The sequence below is a fragment of the Tachysurus fulvidraco genome, chromosome 9, assembly GCF_022655615.1.
Source record: "Tachysurus fulvidraco isolate hzauxx_2018 chromosome 9, HZAU_PFXX_2.0, whole genome shotgun sequence".
NCBI lineage: Eukaryota > Metazoa > Chordata > Actinopteri > Siluriformes > Bagridae > Tachysurus > Tachysurus fulvidraco.
The window spans coordinates 11,487,795-11,506,501 of NC_062526.1; the positions used below are offsets into that span (position 1 = coordinate 11,487,795).

Genomic DNA, 18,707 nt, shown 5'->3' on the forward strand with positions numbered 1-18,707 from the left:
GAGCATCTCCACACACACAAGTCTGGGACATGAATCGAACCCTCAGCCCTAGAGGAGTCAGACAAACTTGCTAAACACTAAGCCACCATGCCACACCCACTAGTTAAAATAATATTAATAAATAAATAAATAAATAATAAAATAATAATATTCTGATGATACACAGGAATAGAGATAAAAAAAAGATTCTACCCTTGCATACCAAAAAAAATTATTAAACAGAAACTAATCACAGGTAATGACGACTTCCTAAATACAGAACTGTATGATGTTAGCTAATTGGATTTGTCACTTTACCACATCAGAACACATCTCTGTCAAATCAAGAAACACTGTGTTAGATCTTGTTGCTGTTGCTCTTGTGGCTTTGTCAGCTCAAAGCTGACACTAGGATAAGAATGGCCTAAAAGGCCTGAATGTACGGCTTCTTATTTGAAACTTGTAATTTCAGATCAATGGCTTTGTGCATTATGAGTTTTTTTTAATAAAGCATGTTTTATTGAATGTTTTAATTCAAATATTTAAACTTTTGAGAGGTCTTTGAATCACACCTTTCCTCCGAAACAATCACACACACACACACACACACACACACACACACACACACACACACACACACACACACACACACACAGAAAGAGAGAGAGAGAGAGAGAGAGAGAGAGAGAGAGAGAGAGAGAGAGAGAGAGAGAGAGAGAGAAATGCGATGTTACCTCCAGGACCTCTGAAGCGCATGTGCCGTGGTGTTGTTGGTGATCTGCAGGGAGAGAGATCTCCAGCTTCACTGCCTTGTGGAGATTCGGGGATAACCTTATCCATTGATGCTGATTCCAGGACAGCTGCTAGGGCAGAGGGAAATCCTTTTATATTTTCCACATAACAGCATGAAACACATACACACTCGCATTCTGTAAAACAAGCCAATTACATTGTGTGCAGATCTGCTGCTTGTAACATGTACTGTACTTGGAGAGTGACATCTGACTGCTTTTGAGAGTCACGGAGTTAATTAGAGACAGACAAGAAAACAAGGTGAGATGAAGATCACAGTTGAAAACTGCAAGAACACTTTTTCCCCCCATAAAGATAGGTTATAATTCTCTAAAATAGGAGCTGTATCTGATTCCTGTACTTGGTGCGATTATATGAAGTTGCTGGTTCTTCTGATTTTGCTTCTGGACCATCTATATGTCACAAACATCTTTTTTTTGTGATTAAATAAAGCTGGTACAGTGAAATCTCACTACAAACATCAAACAGACATCAAAAAGCTCAAAAAAGGAACAACAGGGAAAACAGAACCAATTCCTCCACAGATTTTCTGCTGATGTGTGCCAAATTGGTTTATTGGAATCAGTATCTTTTTCCACACTTTGATACGTGCACAACCAATTTCCCCACTTCCATTTCCACAGGTAACAAACCACACAAACAGAACACAGTCGGGGAAAAAACCCTGCAGATTATTGGGCGGTTGCTCTACAGAAAAAAAAAGCAACAAAACATGAACCGGGAAATGAGAATAGTAGATCAAGAAGACATCCCGTAAATTCTCAGATGTTGTGCAAAAACCAGGCTATAGTACTAATGGTGTGCAATAACACTCGCCTCCCTGGCACAAGCATGAAGAAATAAAGAATACAACAAAAACACATTACTGCAATTTCTGTAGCAGAAATTGAAAGCTGTTAGCTGGGTTGAGTTTGGGAACTCCACAGGAGACCGCACGCCCTGCCTTTTGCAGGCAAAATAAACTTAGAGAACAATTATGAGTTTCTTTAACATCAATATGCTGACAAAGCTGAGAACTAGAGAACATGACATTTCCATTTGTGTAATAAAGGACAAAAGGCCGATATGCTGTACTGAATTTTTAGAAGCAGCAGACAACAGAAAATTAGGCTTAATGTGGAGCAATTGTTGTTAAGCAAACAGCTCAGGAAATGCTGTTTTGCATTAGGAAAAGCCGAGTGCTTGCACATTACTCACTCCTGCAGTTTTATATATATATATATCAACTTCTATATATCTTCTTCTGTATATCCCTTATATATCCTTTATATATATAGGAGAATGTTGTTTTCAGGATTTGGCTGAAGGCACATTTATTAGAAATGCTAAGAACATCCGGGTACTCCGGTTTCCTCCCCCAGTCCAAAGACATGCATCGTAGGTTGATTGGCATCTCTGGGAAATTGTCCGTAGTGTGTGAATGTGTGAGTGAATGAGAGTGTGTGTGTGCACTGCGATGGATTGGCACTCCGTCCAGGGTGTATCCTGCCTTGATGCCCGATGATGCCTGGGATAGGCACAGGCTCCCTGTGACCCGAGTAGTTCGGATAAAGCGGTAGAAAATGAGTGAGTGAGAAGAACATTTATTTAGAAATGCTAATTAAAGATGCAAGATTCCGTATCACATAAAAGGAACCATGCTTCAGGAAAAGAAAAACACTAAATTAGCAACTTTATTGACCTATTACTTGGGCTTTAAAAGTGCTTTTTCCTCTGAAGCAATTACGATTTTTAGGTCTGTTTGCCTAGGGATCCCCTCACTTTTAAAAAATAAAAGTTCCAGAAAATCTTATTTGAAAAATAATTTTTTGGTTCCCTCGAGGACCATTTTAATTATGTAAAGTAATTTCCAGTCCTTGGTTCTTTACACATTTAATGTTGTTTCAGTAATAAACAATAATTTTTCCACTACTTAGGTGATTACAAATAGTGGTAACATTTATGGTAGGAAATTTATAAAGAAAAAGTAGGTGAGGTTAGAATGAGTACATTATTTAGAGGTGGTTATTGTGGGATACCTTATAAATCTGATTCGAATATGTGCCAGAGGCATCATGATATATGATATTATTTACATTTACATTATATACTGTCCAGTGTAACCAAAATGAGGATGGGTTTCCTTCTGAGTCTGGTTCTGCTCAAGGTTTCTTCCAATTATCATCTCAGGGAGTTTTTCCTTGTCACCGTCACCTCTGGCTTGCTCATTAATTACAGATGTTAGAGATAAATAGTAATTTAATTTTAAACTTTCCAAATTTTATTCTGTTTCTGTACTTCTGTAAAAAGTGTTTAAGTGAATGTCAAATGTGTACAAAAATGTAAAACAAATAAAATATGACGTCCTTTTGCAAGATCCAACTGACTGACATGCATTTATGGCTGTTAATCATTAGAGACATAGAATTTATACTGGATAATATTAGATTAGATACAGATCAAAATGAGAGATTTTATGAAATTAGATATTTTCAAAACAAAGATATTTTAAGTCCCTTAACTCTATGATTTGGCATGTTATATGTTTGAAGCTATAATAAAATACAGAACTTCCATCACCCTGACCATATGGTTTGTTCAAGTCATGACAGAAAGAAGAAGGGAAAGCTCAGATTTTCCTAGTTGGGGGCATGTCAATAAGAAAACATGGTGGAATCAATAGTGTGAAAATTTTTGAGATTTTTTTTTTCAGAATTAAGATTTCAGTTAATATGTCAATTTACCTTGCTTTATCAAGTCAAGTCAAGAAGCTTTTATTGTCATTTCAACCATATATAGCTGTTGCAGTACACAGTGAAATGAGACAACGTTTCTCCAGGATCAGGGTGCTACATAAAACAAAGACAGGGCTAAGGACATGTAAGTAGTCTTAGCCACATAAAGTGCAACTGTGCAACCTGGTGCAAACAGTGCAGGACAAGACAAACAAGACAGTATGGGACAAAAGACAGTGCAAGACAAAAAACAGTGCAGACATAAAGTTACAAGACGATACAAAAAGTACAAAAAATGCATTTGTATTTTGTATTTTGGGTTAATTAAGAGAAGGTACATCTCTATATTGCTCTGACTGAAGTGACTGACACACCTTATGTTACAATTATGATGTAAATAAGAGCTTTGCAGAAGGACTTGAACACACAGATGGGTGAGTAAGAAATAAGGAATCTTACCCCTGCGGATGCTACGGCGCAGTTTTCCAGAGAGAGCGTCAATGCGTGGTGAATCTGCACTCTCATCAATGGCACCAGGACTCTGCTCGGGTGAAGGATCCTGAGGAGACTTGATGTTGGTTGGAGGAGGTGAGGAGCAGGGATTAGCTGAGGTGGGACTGCTGGCAGCAGAGGAGGACACAGGGTTGGACAGGTCCAGTGCAGCCACCCGGGAACTGAGTGGTGAGTTAAGGGAGAGCTTTCGGGCTCGCACAGGAGAGGATGTGTGTGAGGGGATGGAGAGAGGAGGAGGTGAAGAAAATTTCCTGCATAGACGAGGAGATTTCTCATTGGGGTTCTCACTGCCAGTGCTGCCGGAGCGGTTGTTCTGGTTTGTAGCAAAGAAAAGCTCCAGGGACCTGAGTTTGGAGAACATATGTGATAGTGTGAGGAAGAGAATATGTTTCCTGACAGACTTTTCAATAGAGAGGAAACATTTATTCATCTTTGACTGGAGAACAAGAATGAAGATGAAAGATGGATGATTTATGTTCGTGTATATACAAAAAACACAATAGGACAGGGTAAAATAAAGCGAGTAAGAATTATGGGGCTGAAAAAGACTATCTAGCATCAATTGTGTGAATTATTGATTCAGCTTTCTAAATCTCAGGAACTGATAAGGTGTTTATTTGGGTTTTTTAGTAATAAAAACTCAACCAAGCACACACTAATTATGGAATTATTACAATTCAGACCAAATTATTACAATAAGAGCAGTTTGGAGACTAAGTAACCATTGGTCATATTTATAAAGATTATCTAACACTAAGAGTTCCCCTAAAATTATCAGCTAAGAACTGCTCCTTCAAATGTATTCATGAAATAATCATAAACTCATCTACATAGTCCAATCATTGCTGATTTTATACATGAAATTTGTTAACTGTCACATGTCATAATTCTGGGAGAATCTGTACAATTGCAAGCGAGAGAGAGAGAGAGAGAGAGAGAGAGAGAGAGAGAGAGAGAGAGAGAGAGAGAGAGAGAGAGAGAGAGAGAGAGAGAGAGAGAGAGAGAGAGAGAGAGAGAGAGAGAGAGAGAGAGAGAGAGAGAGAGAGAGAGAGCAATATGATATGTTACTTTGATTGGTCCATGGCTATCTTCCTCATCTTCAAGCTGTAATCTGGACAGAAGGATGTGATGGACAAGCGATCAAATGAAGGATAATGGATCCTGTGTGACAGCAGATTATGGTGTGCAGTGAGAGACATGAGACATGAGACATGACACAACAACACAAAACACTGCACGAATGACAATATTATATTAAACAGTAATCTTTTAAATATGAAATAAACCTTTAAATGAAGGTCTGTCAAAAACTGTAGCAGAATTTTTAGTTCTTTATCAGTTTTCCCAGTAGTGGAAAAGTCGTAAAAGCTAAAAAGTTGATTTTGCCTAATACTTCAGTCCTGTGATGACAATAAAAGAGATTGGGATATATTAGAGATTCACTTTTAGGATCCACAAGAGAATTATTTGTTATTAAGTCTGCTTAGTTTTTGTGATTATTGAGGCCAAAAATGTTTGATGTGTGAAAAATGTGAATGTTATTTGTGCTGTATCTTGCAGAAAACTAGATGAATTGAAGAAAGTGCAAGCACAAGATTCTTCTTTTAAACTCCTACCAGTAAAAATGCATTTTTAATGACTTTCTTTGAAAGCTGTGTGTAGTGTGACATCATGCAACACTTCTCTACCCAAATATGTGAAAATTTTAAGTTTACTTGATTTTGCCTTAATATCCACAAAAGCACTACAAAAAAATAAAATTTATAATAAAATTATATATTTTTTTATATAAAAAATATATAAAGAAAGGTTATATATTATATTATATTATATTATATTATATTATATTATATTATATTATATTATATTATATTTGTCAGGACTCAGCCAGGACTGTTGGCCATGTGCCTTTTGTTTACGTTCCTCGTCACGTGTCTGCCCCGCCTTCGTCTGCCCCTCCCTGTCTTCACACTTGTTTCCTATTGTGATCACCCTGTCTATTTAACTGTGCCGCGTTGCCTTGTGCAGCGCCAAATCAACTGTTGTCTTTGTCTGATCTAGTCTGTGTTATGTTTCATGTTTTTTCGTTATTACACCCTGTTATTTTTGCCATCCTGCGTTTGGGTCCGCTTTTATTCTCGCATCATGACAGATGACAATATATTATATTATATTATATTATATTATATTATATTATATACTTACACAAAACTGGGTTTCATGAAACAAAACACTGTGCAAATGTCAACAGATATCAGACAGAGATTTTCAATTTAATTAAAACTGTTTATCTTGTATTTATTATGGTTAATAATGTTCAGTAATTTAATTTCTTGACTAAACATCAGTCAATGTAAGTGGATTTCAAATGAATTTCACTGGTTTATTAAATACATTTGTTAAGTTACTGTGCAAGCAATAATTTATCCATTCTGAAGATCATAGTTTGTTTTGTTAACTAATGCAGTTAATAATGTTAATTAGGGGAAAATACATTTTTTGGTTTTGTGTTTAGTGCTAAAAGCTACAGAAGGTTAACAATGGTTAAAATTTAACAGCATATATTTATACCAGAGAACGTTCCAGACTACTAATTTAAACGTTTGTATAACTGCACTGGTCTATTTCACTGTGTGTATCATTCCACTTGGCTGTGTTTGCTACATACAATGCTAGTAGTCTGTGACACTGAAACTGAACTTACTACAAGATATCAGTCAGTTTGTATGTTGCATAGCAACACAAAACGCTCGATCCAACTGTGACTTAATTTTTTTCCTATGGCACAATCATAACCATGCATATATTTAGTAAAACAGCACTCTTGCTTATATAATTATTACTTAATTAAATGATATACCAGCGGTACCAGTGCAGCATTTCAGATTTTCTCCAACACAATATACATTTAATTCATAACATTAGTAATTTCTACTTCTGCTGTTAATTAAACGCTCTCTACAACCTCTTCCTTTTACTTCAGCAAAAATAATGTAAGATCTACTGCTTACACAAACCAGGCTTCTGTCTGTGTAAATCACCTGACTGGAATGGAGGTGAAGGGCTTCTTATAGATGTCAGCCAGCTTGTCCATGACCACAGCAGCGGAGGTGAAGATGCGGTAAGTGTGCAGGAAGGTGTTAAGGAAGTCGATAGAAAGGAAGCGCAGGTCTGTCAGCCTCTCCAGCAGCCGCTCCACACTGGCATAGCGGATCTGGGGAACCTTGCAGGAGTTGAGCGTCTTGCTGAAGCAAATGTCAACATCGTCTTTATGGAGACGCGCATCAGATCTGATGAGGAGCATACAGCAAAGCAGCCTCGTAAGCCAAAGCCAGCGTGTACTTAGAGATGCGATGAAATGTAGAAAATGTGGGGTTGGGTTTATGTAAAAGACAGTTCATGAATTTTAAGGGGGGAAAAAAAATTCACCAAAGACTGACATTCAAACACACAGAGCACACAGTAATAATGATGGGCTGAATGTAAATACACAGAAACACCACAAAGCCAGGGGCCAGGACAAGTGCCTAAAAGCAGGCAGCACACACAAATAAACACAGACATATAGCATGTAGAAGAGTGAAAACACACTTCGTGCCTTACTTTATCATGTGTGGCACAGTGACTTTGGAGTTTTCTTCAAACACACTGGTCATCAGGCCATTACAGCGGATGTTATCGATACACTGCACATACACAAGAGGCACAAGAAGGAGACTTTATACTCTGTATTACTCCCGGCTGAAGTCATTAAACAATGTGACACTGGAAAATAACTTGGTGGTTAATTAAATTTACACAGGGGCAGAGAACATATTGAGCCAGTGATACCCTGTGAGCTTCTCCAATAAAGTCATCTCTCTGTGGTATAGATGAAATTTACACGGAAACCTTTAAGTATCCGAGTGACCATTGCTTTTTCCTGCAGTACGGTGAAGTTTGGTCGATATTCTTGTCTTTCTAAAGATAAAGGCAAAATCTTGTTTTTGTCATTTATCTAATTAAAGGCTTTCAATTAGCCCTAAAACAATTCTAGATTTAACTATCTACAGACATGGGACAGTAGCTCTGGTGCTGAATTTTGCTGCCACGGTTTGTGTGCACTTTAAAGCAAAGTCATACCTGGAAACATTTCTTTCCTGATAAGTTTACATGAAGTAAAAAAGTAAAGATTTTATTCTAAGAGCATTCTAAGTGCTGCCTTTTGCCTCATTAGTAAAGATGGTAATATAGTAAAATAAAAGATATCGCTGAAGAGTTGCATAACTGATAATCATAGCTCTTTCACCTGGCTTATGTCGCTGGTCCAGGCTGCTTTCTCCTGGCGTGATGGAGCCAGAAGCACCACTGTAAATGCAGGAACATCTGCAGGTTCCACCACAATCTTAAAGTCCAGATGTCCAAACACCTGCCCTGAGGTCTTAGCTGAGAGACAAACAGACACAATACTATTTACATTGTGCATTGCTGCATTTTAGGATCTCTCTCTCACTTTCTCACTTTTTTCTCTCATTTTCTACCGCTTTATCTACCTCGGGTCACGGGGAGCCTGTGCCTATCTCAGGCGTCATCGGGCATCAAGGCAGGATACACCCTGGACGGAGTGCCAACCCATCGCAGTGCACACACACTCTCATTCACTCACGCAATCACACACTACGGACAATTTTCCAGAGATGCCAATCAACCTACCATGCATGTCTTTGGACTGGGGGAGGAAACTGGAGTACCCAGAGGAAACCCCCGAGGCACGGGGAGAACATGCAAACTCCGCACACACAAGGTGGAGGCGGGAATCGAACCCCGACCCTGGCGGTGTGAGGCGAACGTGCTACCCACTAAGCCACCTATTGTACAAATAATGGCATACCACCAAATGAACCCTATGAAATTATTCTCATTAACTATGACAGGAACAACTCTGGATGGTCATAAAGCATTCAAATGGGCATTCCAGCCTGACCTTCAGAGGCACTAATGGATCTGTATGATGATAGCATTGATCCGTGTGACATTTACAAGAGCTAGTTTGGGCTCCATCTTTTGACCTGCTTTTGGCAGTTAATTAACCTGTGACAAAATATGGAATCCATTAGCAGCTTTGTGTCATCAAGCCATGTGAGTCTGAGGAGGAGAGTTAATGGGCCAAGAGAAGGACTCACAGTCTTCATCGTTGGCGTCGGGTTCCTCAATGAGGGTGCAGTCGATCAGGGACAGTACGCCACCTTGCTGCAATGATTACAGCATGTCATTAAATATGAATGAGACTGGCATCAATGTGCAAGCATGCATATGTCAGTGAAACTGGAGCAGTGAAAATCAGTAGGAGGAATAAAGATTTTTCCTAGATTTCATGCACATTCCATGCTTATTTTTATTTCTACCTTTTAGGTTTATTATAAAAGACAAAAAAGGAAATGCATTAGGAAATCCGTAATAATGTGGAAAAGTGAATACATTGTGGAAAAGTGACTACATTGTGAAAAATTCTGAAGCTTGTGGCCAGAAAAGTGTATAATATATATCAAACAATACTTTGACCATAGGTGGAAAGTCAAATAAGCTATCACCATTGCTATAGGGTTTTGTAGGAGTATGAGAGATGAAAAAAAAATAATAGATAAAAAGGTAGATAAAAAAAGCCTAACAATGAAAAAAAATGTTATGTTTAAAATTTTCCGAAATTTACTCCTAATATTTTTTACTAAAATATTTAAACTGTGAAACTACAAGTGAAACTAAAAGTACAATTGCAGAAAATGACAACCTCTTGTAAGCTATCACTGATTCACGGGTCAGAAGGGCTTATCATTTGAAATGTTCAATTTAAAAAGAGCTTCGCTCCACAGAGTCTGTTACATTTTTCTCCACCACTGTAACTGCCACTTCTTTTGCCTCTAGTCATAATAATAACGTTTCAAAATTCACAGTTAAAGCTGAAACAGCAGATTTGGTGTTATTTAAATTTGAAATGGAGGAATGGCTGTGTGCAGACATGTGTTCTCTAAAGATAGCTGAGAATAAGACCGAGTGAGAGTGTGGGCTGAAGAGTAAAAAAGCATATATGGTGAGGTTGTCATCTGTGTTTTACATTCCTGACCCGAGAATCATAATAGTCAATTTTGCTGCTGCATTTTAGACTTAAATGTTAAATGCTAAGGCAAAGTTCAAAATCATAACTGACTTTGAATTTACATAAAAGAGAGCCTCTGTATGTGTAAGAGAGAATCACTGTGTGTGTGTGTGTGTGTGTGTGTGTGTGTGTGTGTGTGTGTGTGTGTGTGTGTGTGTGTGTGTGTGTGTGTGTGTGTGTGTGTGTGTGTGTGTGTGTCTCACTTTGAGCAGGTGCAGCTTGCCTCCTGAGCTACGGGTACAGATAAGAAAATGCTTGGTGAACAGGAAGCACTGCCTGTCTCCTTCTTTCTTCAGGGACAGGGAACCCAGTCGCACCTTGCTGAGCTTCCCCCTCTCCACAGAGGGAAGCTGGATCAAAGAGCCTGGGACAAGTGTAAAGTAGTAAACAACGTATAACGTAATGCATAAACTGTTTGCTAAACACAAAGCTCAGAAACACACACTGTTGTATCTCTGCAATTGTATGTAAGCTCTATAAAGGACAAATCGTTTCCATAAAGGTTTCTATTTTAAAGAACCTAGGGGTTGTGCAGGCAACCTAACTTTTTATACTGTATCTATCTTTGTCATTTGTGAAGCACTCAGGACCAACCAGGCCTCAGACAGGACTTGGGTCTCTGATTGGGCCTGTGATCATGGAGTTGTGGCTGATTAGTCATCCAAAGTAATACTTGTGTCACAATCTTTTCAGAGATCTTTGTGATGCAAATGATCAGAATACATTGTTGCATCTGTTACATTATAAATTTAATTTAAGTTTGACATTGACAGCAACAGTGGATTATGGAACTGGATTCATCTTGTCACTCAAGTGCAAGTCATCAAACTGTCACATAATTACATACATGTCTGCTGATTCATTCCACCCAGGAGGATATGTAACATCTTCAAACACTGGTAGAAAATAGTGTAGATAAAATGCATTTGGGGTATTATAATCAGGGACCAGAAAATAGCCTGTCCATCCCCTTGGAGTTCACACCAAAAGCTTAAGGGGGAAGTCATGGCCTAATGGTTAGAGAGCCTGACTCCTAACCTGAAGGTTGTGGGTTCGAGTCTCGGGCCGGCCACGACTGAGGAGCCCTTGAGCAAGGCACCGAACCCCCCAACTGCTCCCCGGGCGCCGCAGCATAAATGGCTGCCCACTGCTCTGGGTGTGTGTTCACGGTGTGTGTGTGTTCACTGCTGTGTGTGTGCACTTTGGATGGGTCAAATGCAGAGAACGAATTCTGAGTATGGGTCACCATACTTAGCCGTGTGTCACGTCACACTACGTTTAACAGGACACAACTATTTTACTTTTAATAGTAAAAACAGATGATAGCAGCACAAGACAATTATGTGGAAGCTTGAGACAACACTTCAAATGGTGAAATATTGATATTTTGCATTATATATTTCTGAAAACCGCGGGTCTTCCTGAACTGAAATTCAGACATAACACGTTTCAATAAGACATAACACTGAAGCCTTTTTTTAAAAACCTGGTTATTCCCCAAAGTGAAAATATTCCCTTCTGACTGCACTGAACAGTGCCTATGACAAATCCCCCTGAGCGCCCAGCATGTTTCCCACTCTGGCAATCTCTGTTTGTGTGTTTATTTTGATATGTATTGTTTTGGTTACGTCTCTGCCTACTGTCTTGCCATTGGTTTATTTCCCAAATATTCTTAGTTCTGCCCTTGATTCAACCTTTCTCTTGCTTTGTTTACTTGCTTATATGTCAAGTCAAGTCAAGTGGATTACTGTCATTTCAGTCATACACAACTAATACAGCACACAGTGAAACAAAACAACATTCCATTATTTACATTTTGCCAGATGACCTTTTCTAGAGCCACTTATATTTTATCTCATTTTATACAACTGAGCAATTGAGTGTTCAGGGCCTAGTGGTGGCAGCTTGGTGGACCTAGGATTCGAACTCTACAATATCCGACAAGATCAGAGTGCTACACAGAACAACACAGAAAGTACATGATATTACAGCAATCTACACAGGACTACATAAAGTGCATTTGTGTCAAGGTTTGCAAACAGCCCAAGACTGCGATATAATAATTTCTAAAATGGGACAAAAGTGCAGCACCGACAGGTCACAGGTATAGTGTAGAATAAAAAGATATTTCAAAATCAATATACTAATAACTGATGCACAGTTGCGGGTCAGCAGAGTGAACTGCAGTGGACTGAGTAGAAAGCCCTGGAGGGCCCCAGTGTTCAGTGTGATGGGCTGGACATGCTGTTCCTGATCCGAACTGACTGATGTCTCCCATCCAGGTACAGAGAAAGGTTGACCAGTTTCAGCTTTACAATCAGACAAATGATATTTCGTCCGATTGGAATGCTATGTGTTTCGAAACCAATTTTTGTCTGTTCCTGAGTTCTGATTTTCTGTCTCTTGATAGCTCCACTCTATATTTTATGCGTCCACTTTTGGTGTTCTAAATCCCTTTATATACCTTGATGACATTTTGTAGATTACCCTTGATAAAAAGCACTCACATTCTGAGTATACACAATCACATCCTGACTGCATGTTACAGCACCAATGAACTGACTGTTAAAACCAACTTCTATTAATTGATTTAATGTGTAATTTTAAAAATCTAAAAATAATTCTAATAATATGAATATGATGATTTCTGTTCTTATGCCCACCTAGAGCTGCTTTTGTAGTTTGTATTTTTTTTAAATTTTATTTATTTTTATTTTTTGAGAGTAAGCCTAGGCAGGACAAGAAAGTTAATAAAAACTACTCATCATAATTTGTTTGCCAGAATCGAGCTGCATTGACTTACGATGAATTTGCCAAGACTGCAAGATAATTATATCCTCTAATTTGAGTCAGAGAATTTAATGCTTAGAATGTAGTTTGGGACACTGCCCGGAATTCTCTTTTAAACGTGTGTAACTTTAATTTGGTGTTGAAGGATACACGGTGTAACCAAAATAAAAAAGACAGTCGCTCATAATACAGTAGCTTTTTCCACCAGAGACAGAAAAATCCTTAAATCTTACATTTTGTGGCTTTGTATAATTGAATTTCACTAGAATAACTAGGATTTTAAAATAAGGATTTTAAGTGCAACTGAAAATCAGTACTCTTAATTACATTTCAATGAAAAAGGTCATAATTTTTCATTTTCTTATAATTCCATATAGACTTTCCAAGCAGTCAGTGCAATCTCAAAATTTATTTTTACAGATACCACACAATTATCTTTACTCACTTGTTTATACAAGTGAATATATCCTTAGATGGTGCAAGAAGAGCTAATCTAAAGCGAACCTTCCCATTTATCCATATATGTAGAATCAAAATGAGAAGTTTCATTCTGACAAAATGTTCTAAATGTTTTAAACCTGTTTTTTGTCATGTAAATTTACGTGCTTTTTGTAAATGAGACGACTGGTGGGTGGGCACAGGGTGGGCAGTCTATACCTAAAATATATCACATTCTGTAATAAACTCATGTATTTGTTAATGTGGGTTTTGGAGAAAAAAAAAGATTTATCACTATAATCAGAAGGTTCCAACTGTTTAAACAAAGTTTTGGAACCTTCTTTAACGTCTATACTTCTTTGCTGGATGCATGTGTAGGCAGTGGAAATGATGAGGCAGACATCTGTGTAACAGCAAGGCATTTACAGGACAATTTAATACAAACAAAATAAGATGCATTGGTCTTTTAAGCTTGTTTGAATGTGTGTGTGTGTGTGTGTGTGTGTGTGTGTGTGTGTGTGTGTGTGTGTGTGTGTGTGTGTGTGTGTGTGTGTGTGTGTGTGTGTGTGTGTGTGCTTTGAATGTGATGGTGAAATCTAAGCAGGCTTCAGTTGTTAAAAAAATGGAAATTACAGTAACAAATCAGTGGAGCTTTTGCAAGGTCTCTGCTATCCAATGTGAAGTGAGAAGAAAGGAGGAAGATAAAACAAGCTCACCAATTCTATAAAATCATGGATCATTGTCCATGATCATAACATGCACCGACCATTAACCAAGCATCTGCTGGGTTCAGTATCTGACATATAATCCAGACTAATGGTGATGCACTCTGACCATACTGTATGTTTAAAAAAGATCCTGAAATGTGCCTTTCATGAGCAGCCCCTTCTATAATTATCCAACCCTTTATTACGAATCACTGTGTCCATTTTCAAGAACTCCTGCGAAAGCTAAGCAATGTTCTTTTCTTGGCATAGAGCAATCATGGTCCAGATGCATCCAATCACCAAACTGTCAAAAAATATGTTCATTTATTCTGTATGTCTCTTCTAAGGAAGCCAGTTAGAGGCAATCAAGAAAAATTCTTCACGCTACACTAAAATGACAGAGTAACAAAAAGTCTCTCTAAGATGTAGAAGTATGGATTGCTATTGATCCAGAGCTCAAAAAGTTTGTCATCCTTTTTTTTTTCAGAATTTATGATTCATTAAGTATCTCCAAGAAACATCTCAGGAATGACCGATCGAGGCACTACTACTGCATGTTATCCTTCATTCATTTGATCTCAAAAATAATACATGGATCGTAACTAGGAATATGTACAGTTTTTGCTTGTAAACAGCTTTATGTTTTAGACAGTTACTAAGAGATAATCACTTGATAAACACATAATATACAGCAGAAATATTCAACTAAAAATGTCAGAGCCAGTTACAGTACATGAAATTCCTTACTTACAAAGAAACTAACATGACTGAACATTTTTTGTGTTTCTTTTAATGCTTAACCATTAAAGATTAGTTTATAGTTAAAAAAGTTTAAAGTGGCTATGATTTGCTTCACTTTATGCCACAGGAAATAGTACATGAATTCAATACTGTATGAAATAGTACATGACTAATATTTTTCTTCTCACATGTATTGTACCTGCAAACTTGGTTCGATTTCCTAAAACAAAACAAAACAAAACAAAACAAAACAAAACAAAACAAAACAAAACAAAACAAAACAAAACAAAACAAAACAAAACAAAACAAAACAAAACAAAACAAAACAAAAATAATAAGAAGAAATGAATCACACATGATTCAAACCAAGATAAAGCATTCACTTTAGATGAATGCATGAATGCCATCAACGCACCGCGCAGTGTCGTGCAAACTTCCTGTACGTTGCCATGTTAATAAAAGTAAACTTTCTTAGTCCTACATGCTTCATATTTGAATATAAATGTAAAATTTCCTGTATTCAAATAAAAACCACTCCGATTCACTCATATGATCAGCTTGTTTTTCATGATACACACCTTTACTCTAAGACTTTAAGAAATGACATTGTATGTACCCAGAATCCACTCCAAGATACAAGTCAGAAAGAGTTCATTCCCAAAAAAGGCTTCAATATCAGCAGGCAATACGTTTAGAACTCTAAATGAATAACCTCGATCAATAGTTTGGGAGCAGCAGCTGGACCATCACCGAACAAAGGGTATACGTGGCTGTGATTATCATTTAAACAATAGTATAACCTGACCATTTGGGTGATAACACCTGTTACAATCCCAAGCCAAGGTGAACGTGACCATAATTAACAAGACCATGGAATATAATTCTTCTTCGTTAAGATCTTCACCCTCCCCGTTTTATTTTCTTTTTTGACATGACAAAACATACATACTCATAAAAGTCTGAAAGCACTCTGCCTGCCTCTCTCTCTCTCTCTCTCTCTCTCTCTCTCTCTCTCTCTCTCTCTCTCTCTCTCTCTCTCTCTCTCTCTCTCGTGTCTTTGGAGCTTCCTTGACTAAATCATTGATCAAATTCATTGCATAAGCTACAAGCCATAACAATGTAACTGATCGTAAAATAAACATTATCAGCCAAGTCCACTTCATTCCAGTGCAAAACCAATTTGAATATGAATTTAATGGGTTGTTTTACAGTCAGTTATTTTACCTGGAAATAACCATTAATTTTTAACTTCTTGTGATTTTGAAATGCTGTGATTTGCACAGGGTATTATTGTTAACACATATAGTCATTTCTCACTCTCATCTGCAATGCAAAACATTAATCACCTTTACTGTCTCATGACACCAATACTTTCTTATCCTGAACACTCAGGGTTAATGCAAATCCAATATTTATCTTGTTTGATCCTTCTTTTAACAAAGAATATTTACATATCATAAAACAGTAATAAATCTCTAAAACACCTCTTACACCTCTTAGTCAATATTGGGAATCGGTCAGTAGAAATTCTCTCTGAAAGTGGGGCTACATTCATTGTATCTGACACTATAGCTTATAAAATGTTTATTTTTTTACTTTGCATGAATATATTAATTACATGAAATGTCATTATTTCACTCTGAATAGGGCTCAGGTGTCAAGCTGGATATGAAACAGATTTATTTATATACATTTACACAAATGTTCTTTTCATTCAAAATGTATTAGTACCAACAAAGAGCTACTGAATTTGTGAAAAATTCCATACAAGGTGATGCACTAATGTACATCTCAACTTAAAAAAAATTGTCTCCAGATTTATTATAAGGTTAAATTATATTTATATTTTATTGGTCAAAATAAATTTTAGTTTTGTCTTTGATAAATCAATGGCCTCATTTTCAAACTCCAATCAATTTACTGCGATATATCATGCTACATGCTTAAGATTTACACCTAGGATTAACTCCAACTCCTCACAAAGAGCAGTTCAGTAAACTTTGACAACACATGTTACTCCCAGCATAACTCCCAAATAGATTCTTTCAGACTTACACATACTGTTAAAAACCTTAACCCTAACTGGCCCTAAAGATCAGGAGATGTTCACAGCAGGATCTTGGTGGTGAATGGAGCTCACCTTGTCTCACAAATGTCTGACTGGTGTCAAGAAGGATGTCGCAACCTTCAACGATCATGCGCTCGATAGCTAGGTTCTTGCGGATGTTCTCCGTGTCACTCACCTCATCATGCATCACTCTGAACATACAAAGACACAAAGATTTTGACTCCTTCTGACAATAAATATGGATAAGCAGATTTAGACACAATTCAGCTCATCAATAAAAAAATCACATCCTATCACTTCAGTATTCATTCCAGTGACAGGCTAAAGAAATGCCAAGCTGCCATCATGTCTATACTAAATTACCTGGACAGCTCTTCAAGCTTCGACTTGGCAAACTCCAGACTCTTCCGCTCTACATGTTCATGCGGGGTATGAGCCAGGAGTTCATGCAGAGTTATAATATAGCGTGGAATCTGGGGGAAAAAAATAGTGTAAAAAGAATAAGAATGTACATTTTTATTTCTTCATTAGATTTTTTCTTCACAGAATAACAAGGGTACGAATTAAAAAAAAAAAGCATTCACCACAAGTAAAGATTCTGAAAGATAATGTCAAAACAAAGCCAAGTACATATCATAGAACTTGGTTAGAAATAGACAATTGTAAATAAATAATTGTAAGTAATCTATTTGTTTGTCTTCCCTGCTCTTTTTCTATTAAATCTGCAAATTGATTCGACCGATCAACTGTCTGTTTCATACAAGTAAAATAAAAAATAAAAAATAAAATAAAATAAAACAAATTCAAAAACTATTCTTACCAGTTAAAAAAGAAAAACACACAATGAAACAAATACATATCTTTTAAATAATTGGGTAAATGAATACTAAAAATATTATAAATATAAACACAACTATACATGTTATAATTAAATTAATTAATAAATAAATAAAGTGGTTGAGAGCGCTATAGAGTCAGTCAGTACATTCTACATGAAGGGAATCCATATTTCATCATGTCTTTAAGAAACCTTTGAGTGAAACTCTAATATTTTACAAAATATTTAACAAATAAATCTCATCAATCCAGAAGACTAGAACTGAAATGCATTTCCAAATAATAATCTAACTAATAAAGATGCCTTACTCATGAAAAGTCCACTCTAAAGATGGCTGAAAATGGATATGGAGCAAGGGTTATTCTGAAGTCACCCAGTAATTTGAATATTGTAGACCAGTATTTAAATAGTTTTGGACAAGCCCACAGTGTATGGGGAGCTCAGCCAGAGAGTGTGTGCATTAACTACAGTATATGCATCACTAACACCGGAGTATATCTTAACGAGCTTGGCATTAGTATAATAGCACTGGAACATGTCCTAAATTTTCTTCAGACAACTCGACCCAACCTAGACCTTCTCTCCAACCATTCTTAAGATGAGCAAGAAAATCTAGGGTTGTAGTATCAATCAGCTGACAGTAGAGATACAATGTTTTATACGAGGATCAAGTCTTACAAAATTGTTTATAATTGTGTAAATGAAGAAAAATGGACAAAATGTCAGATTTGTCTAAGAAATGGAATTTGGGCAGGTCCTTGTGTAAAGAGTTCACTGGTGGATGAAAACACTGCATTTTCACAAAGATCTGGTCTGTGGTGGTTGATATTGACCGTGGATTGAGTATACGGCCTCTGCTGACTTGAGTTCATATCTTACTTGATTGGGTGACTACAAGGTTTGAACTAATTTCTCTGGCATTGGCAGCTGGGAACAAATGTCAGAGCATAGAGCGAAGCATGCTCATGATGTT

The 18,707-nt window shown here is 37.1% G+C and overlaps 1 protein-coding gene across 4 annotated transcripts in view; it reads right to left on the reverse strand.

Moving 5' to 3' along the window:
- The window catches only part of rasgrf2b (Ras protein-specific guanine nucleotide-releasing factor 2b), a 72,412-nt gene that overhangs the window by 17,369 nt on the left and 36,336 nt on the right, over positions 1–18,707 (reverse strand). Inside the window, exons 8-17 of one of the 4 annotated variants that reach the window (XM_027138288.2) lie at positions 17,260–17,369; positions 16,969–17,087; positions 10,356–10,516; positions 9,182–9,248; positions 8,308–8,444; positions 7,623–7,705; positions 7,061–7,309; positions 5,088–5,180; positions 3,966–4,363; positions 714–839 (exon numbers count right to left, since the gene is read on the reverse strand). In XM_027138288.2, the coding sequence (XP_026994089.1) occupies positions 714–839; positions 3,966–4,363; positions 5,088–5,180; positions 7,061–7,309; positions 7,623–7,705; positions 8,308–8,444; positions 9,182–9,248; positions 10,356–10,516; positions 16,969–17,087; positions 17,260–17,369 (1,543 nt within the window). Of the gene's footprint in view, positions 1–713; positions 843–3,965; positions 4,364–5,087; positions 5,181–7,060; positions 7,310–7,622; positions 7,706–8,307; positions 8,445–9,181; positions 9,249–10,355; positions 10,517–16,968; positions 17,088–17,259; positions 17,370–18,707 lie in introns of all 4 variants that reach the window. The other 3 variants (XM_027138287.2, XM_027138293.2, XM_027138292.2) reach the window with 3 other exon arrangements.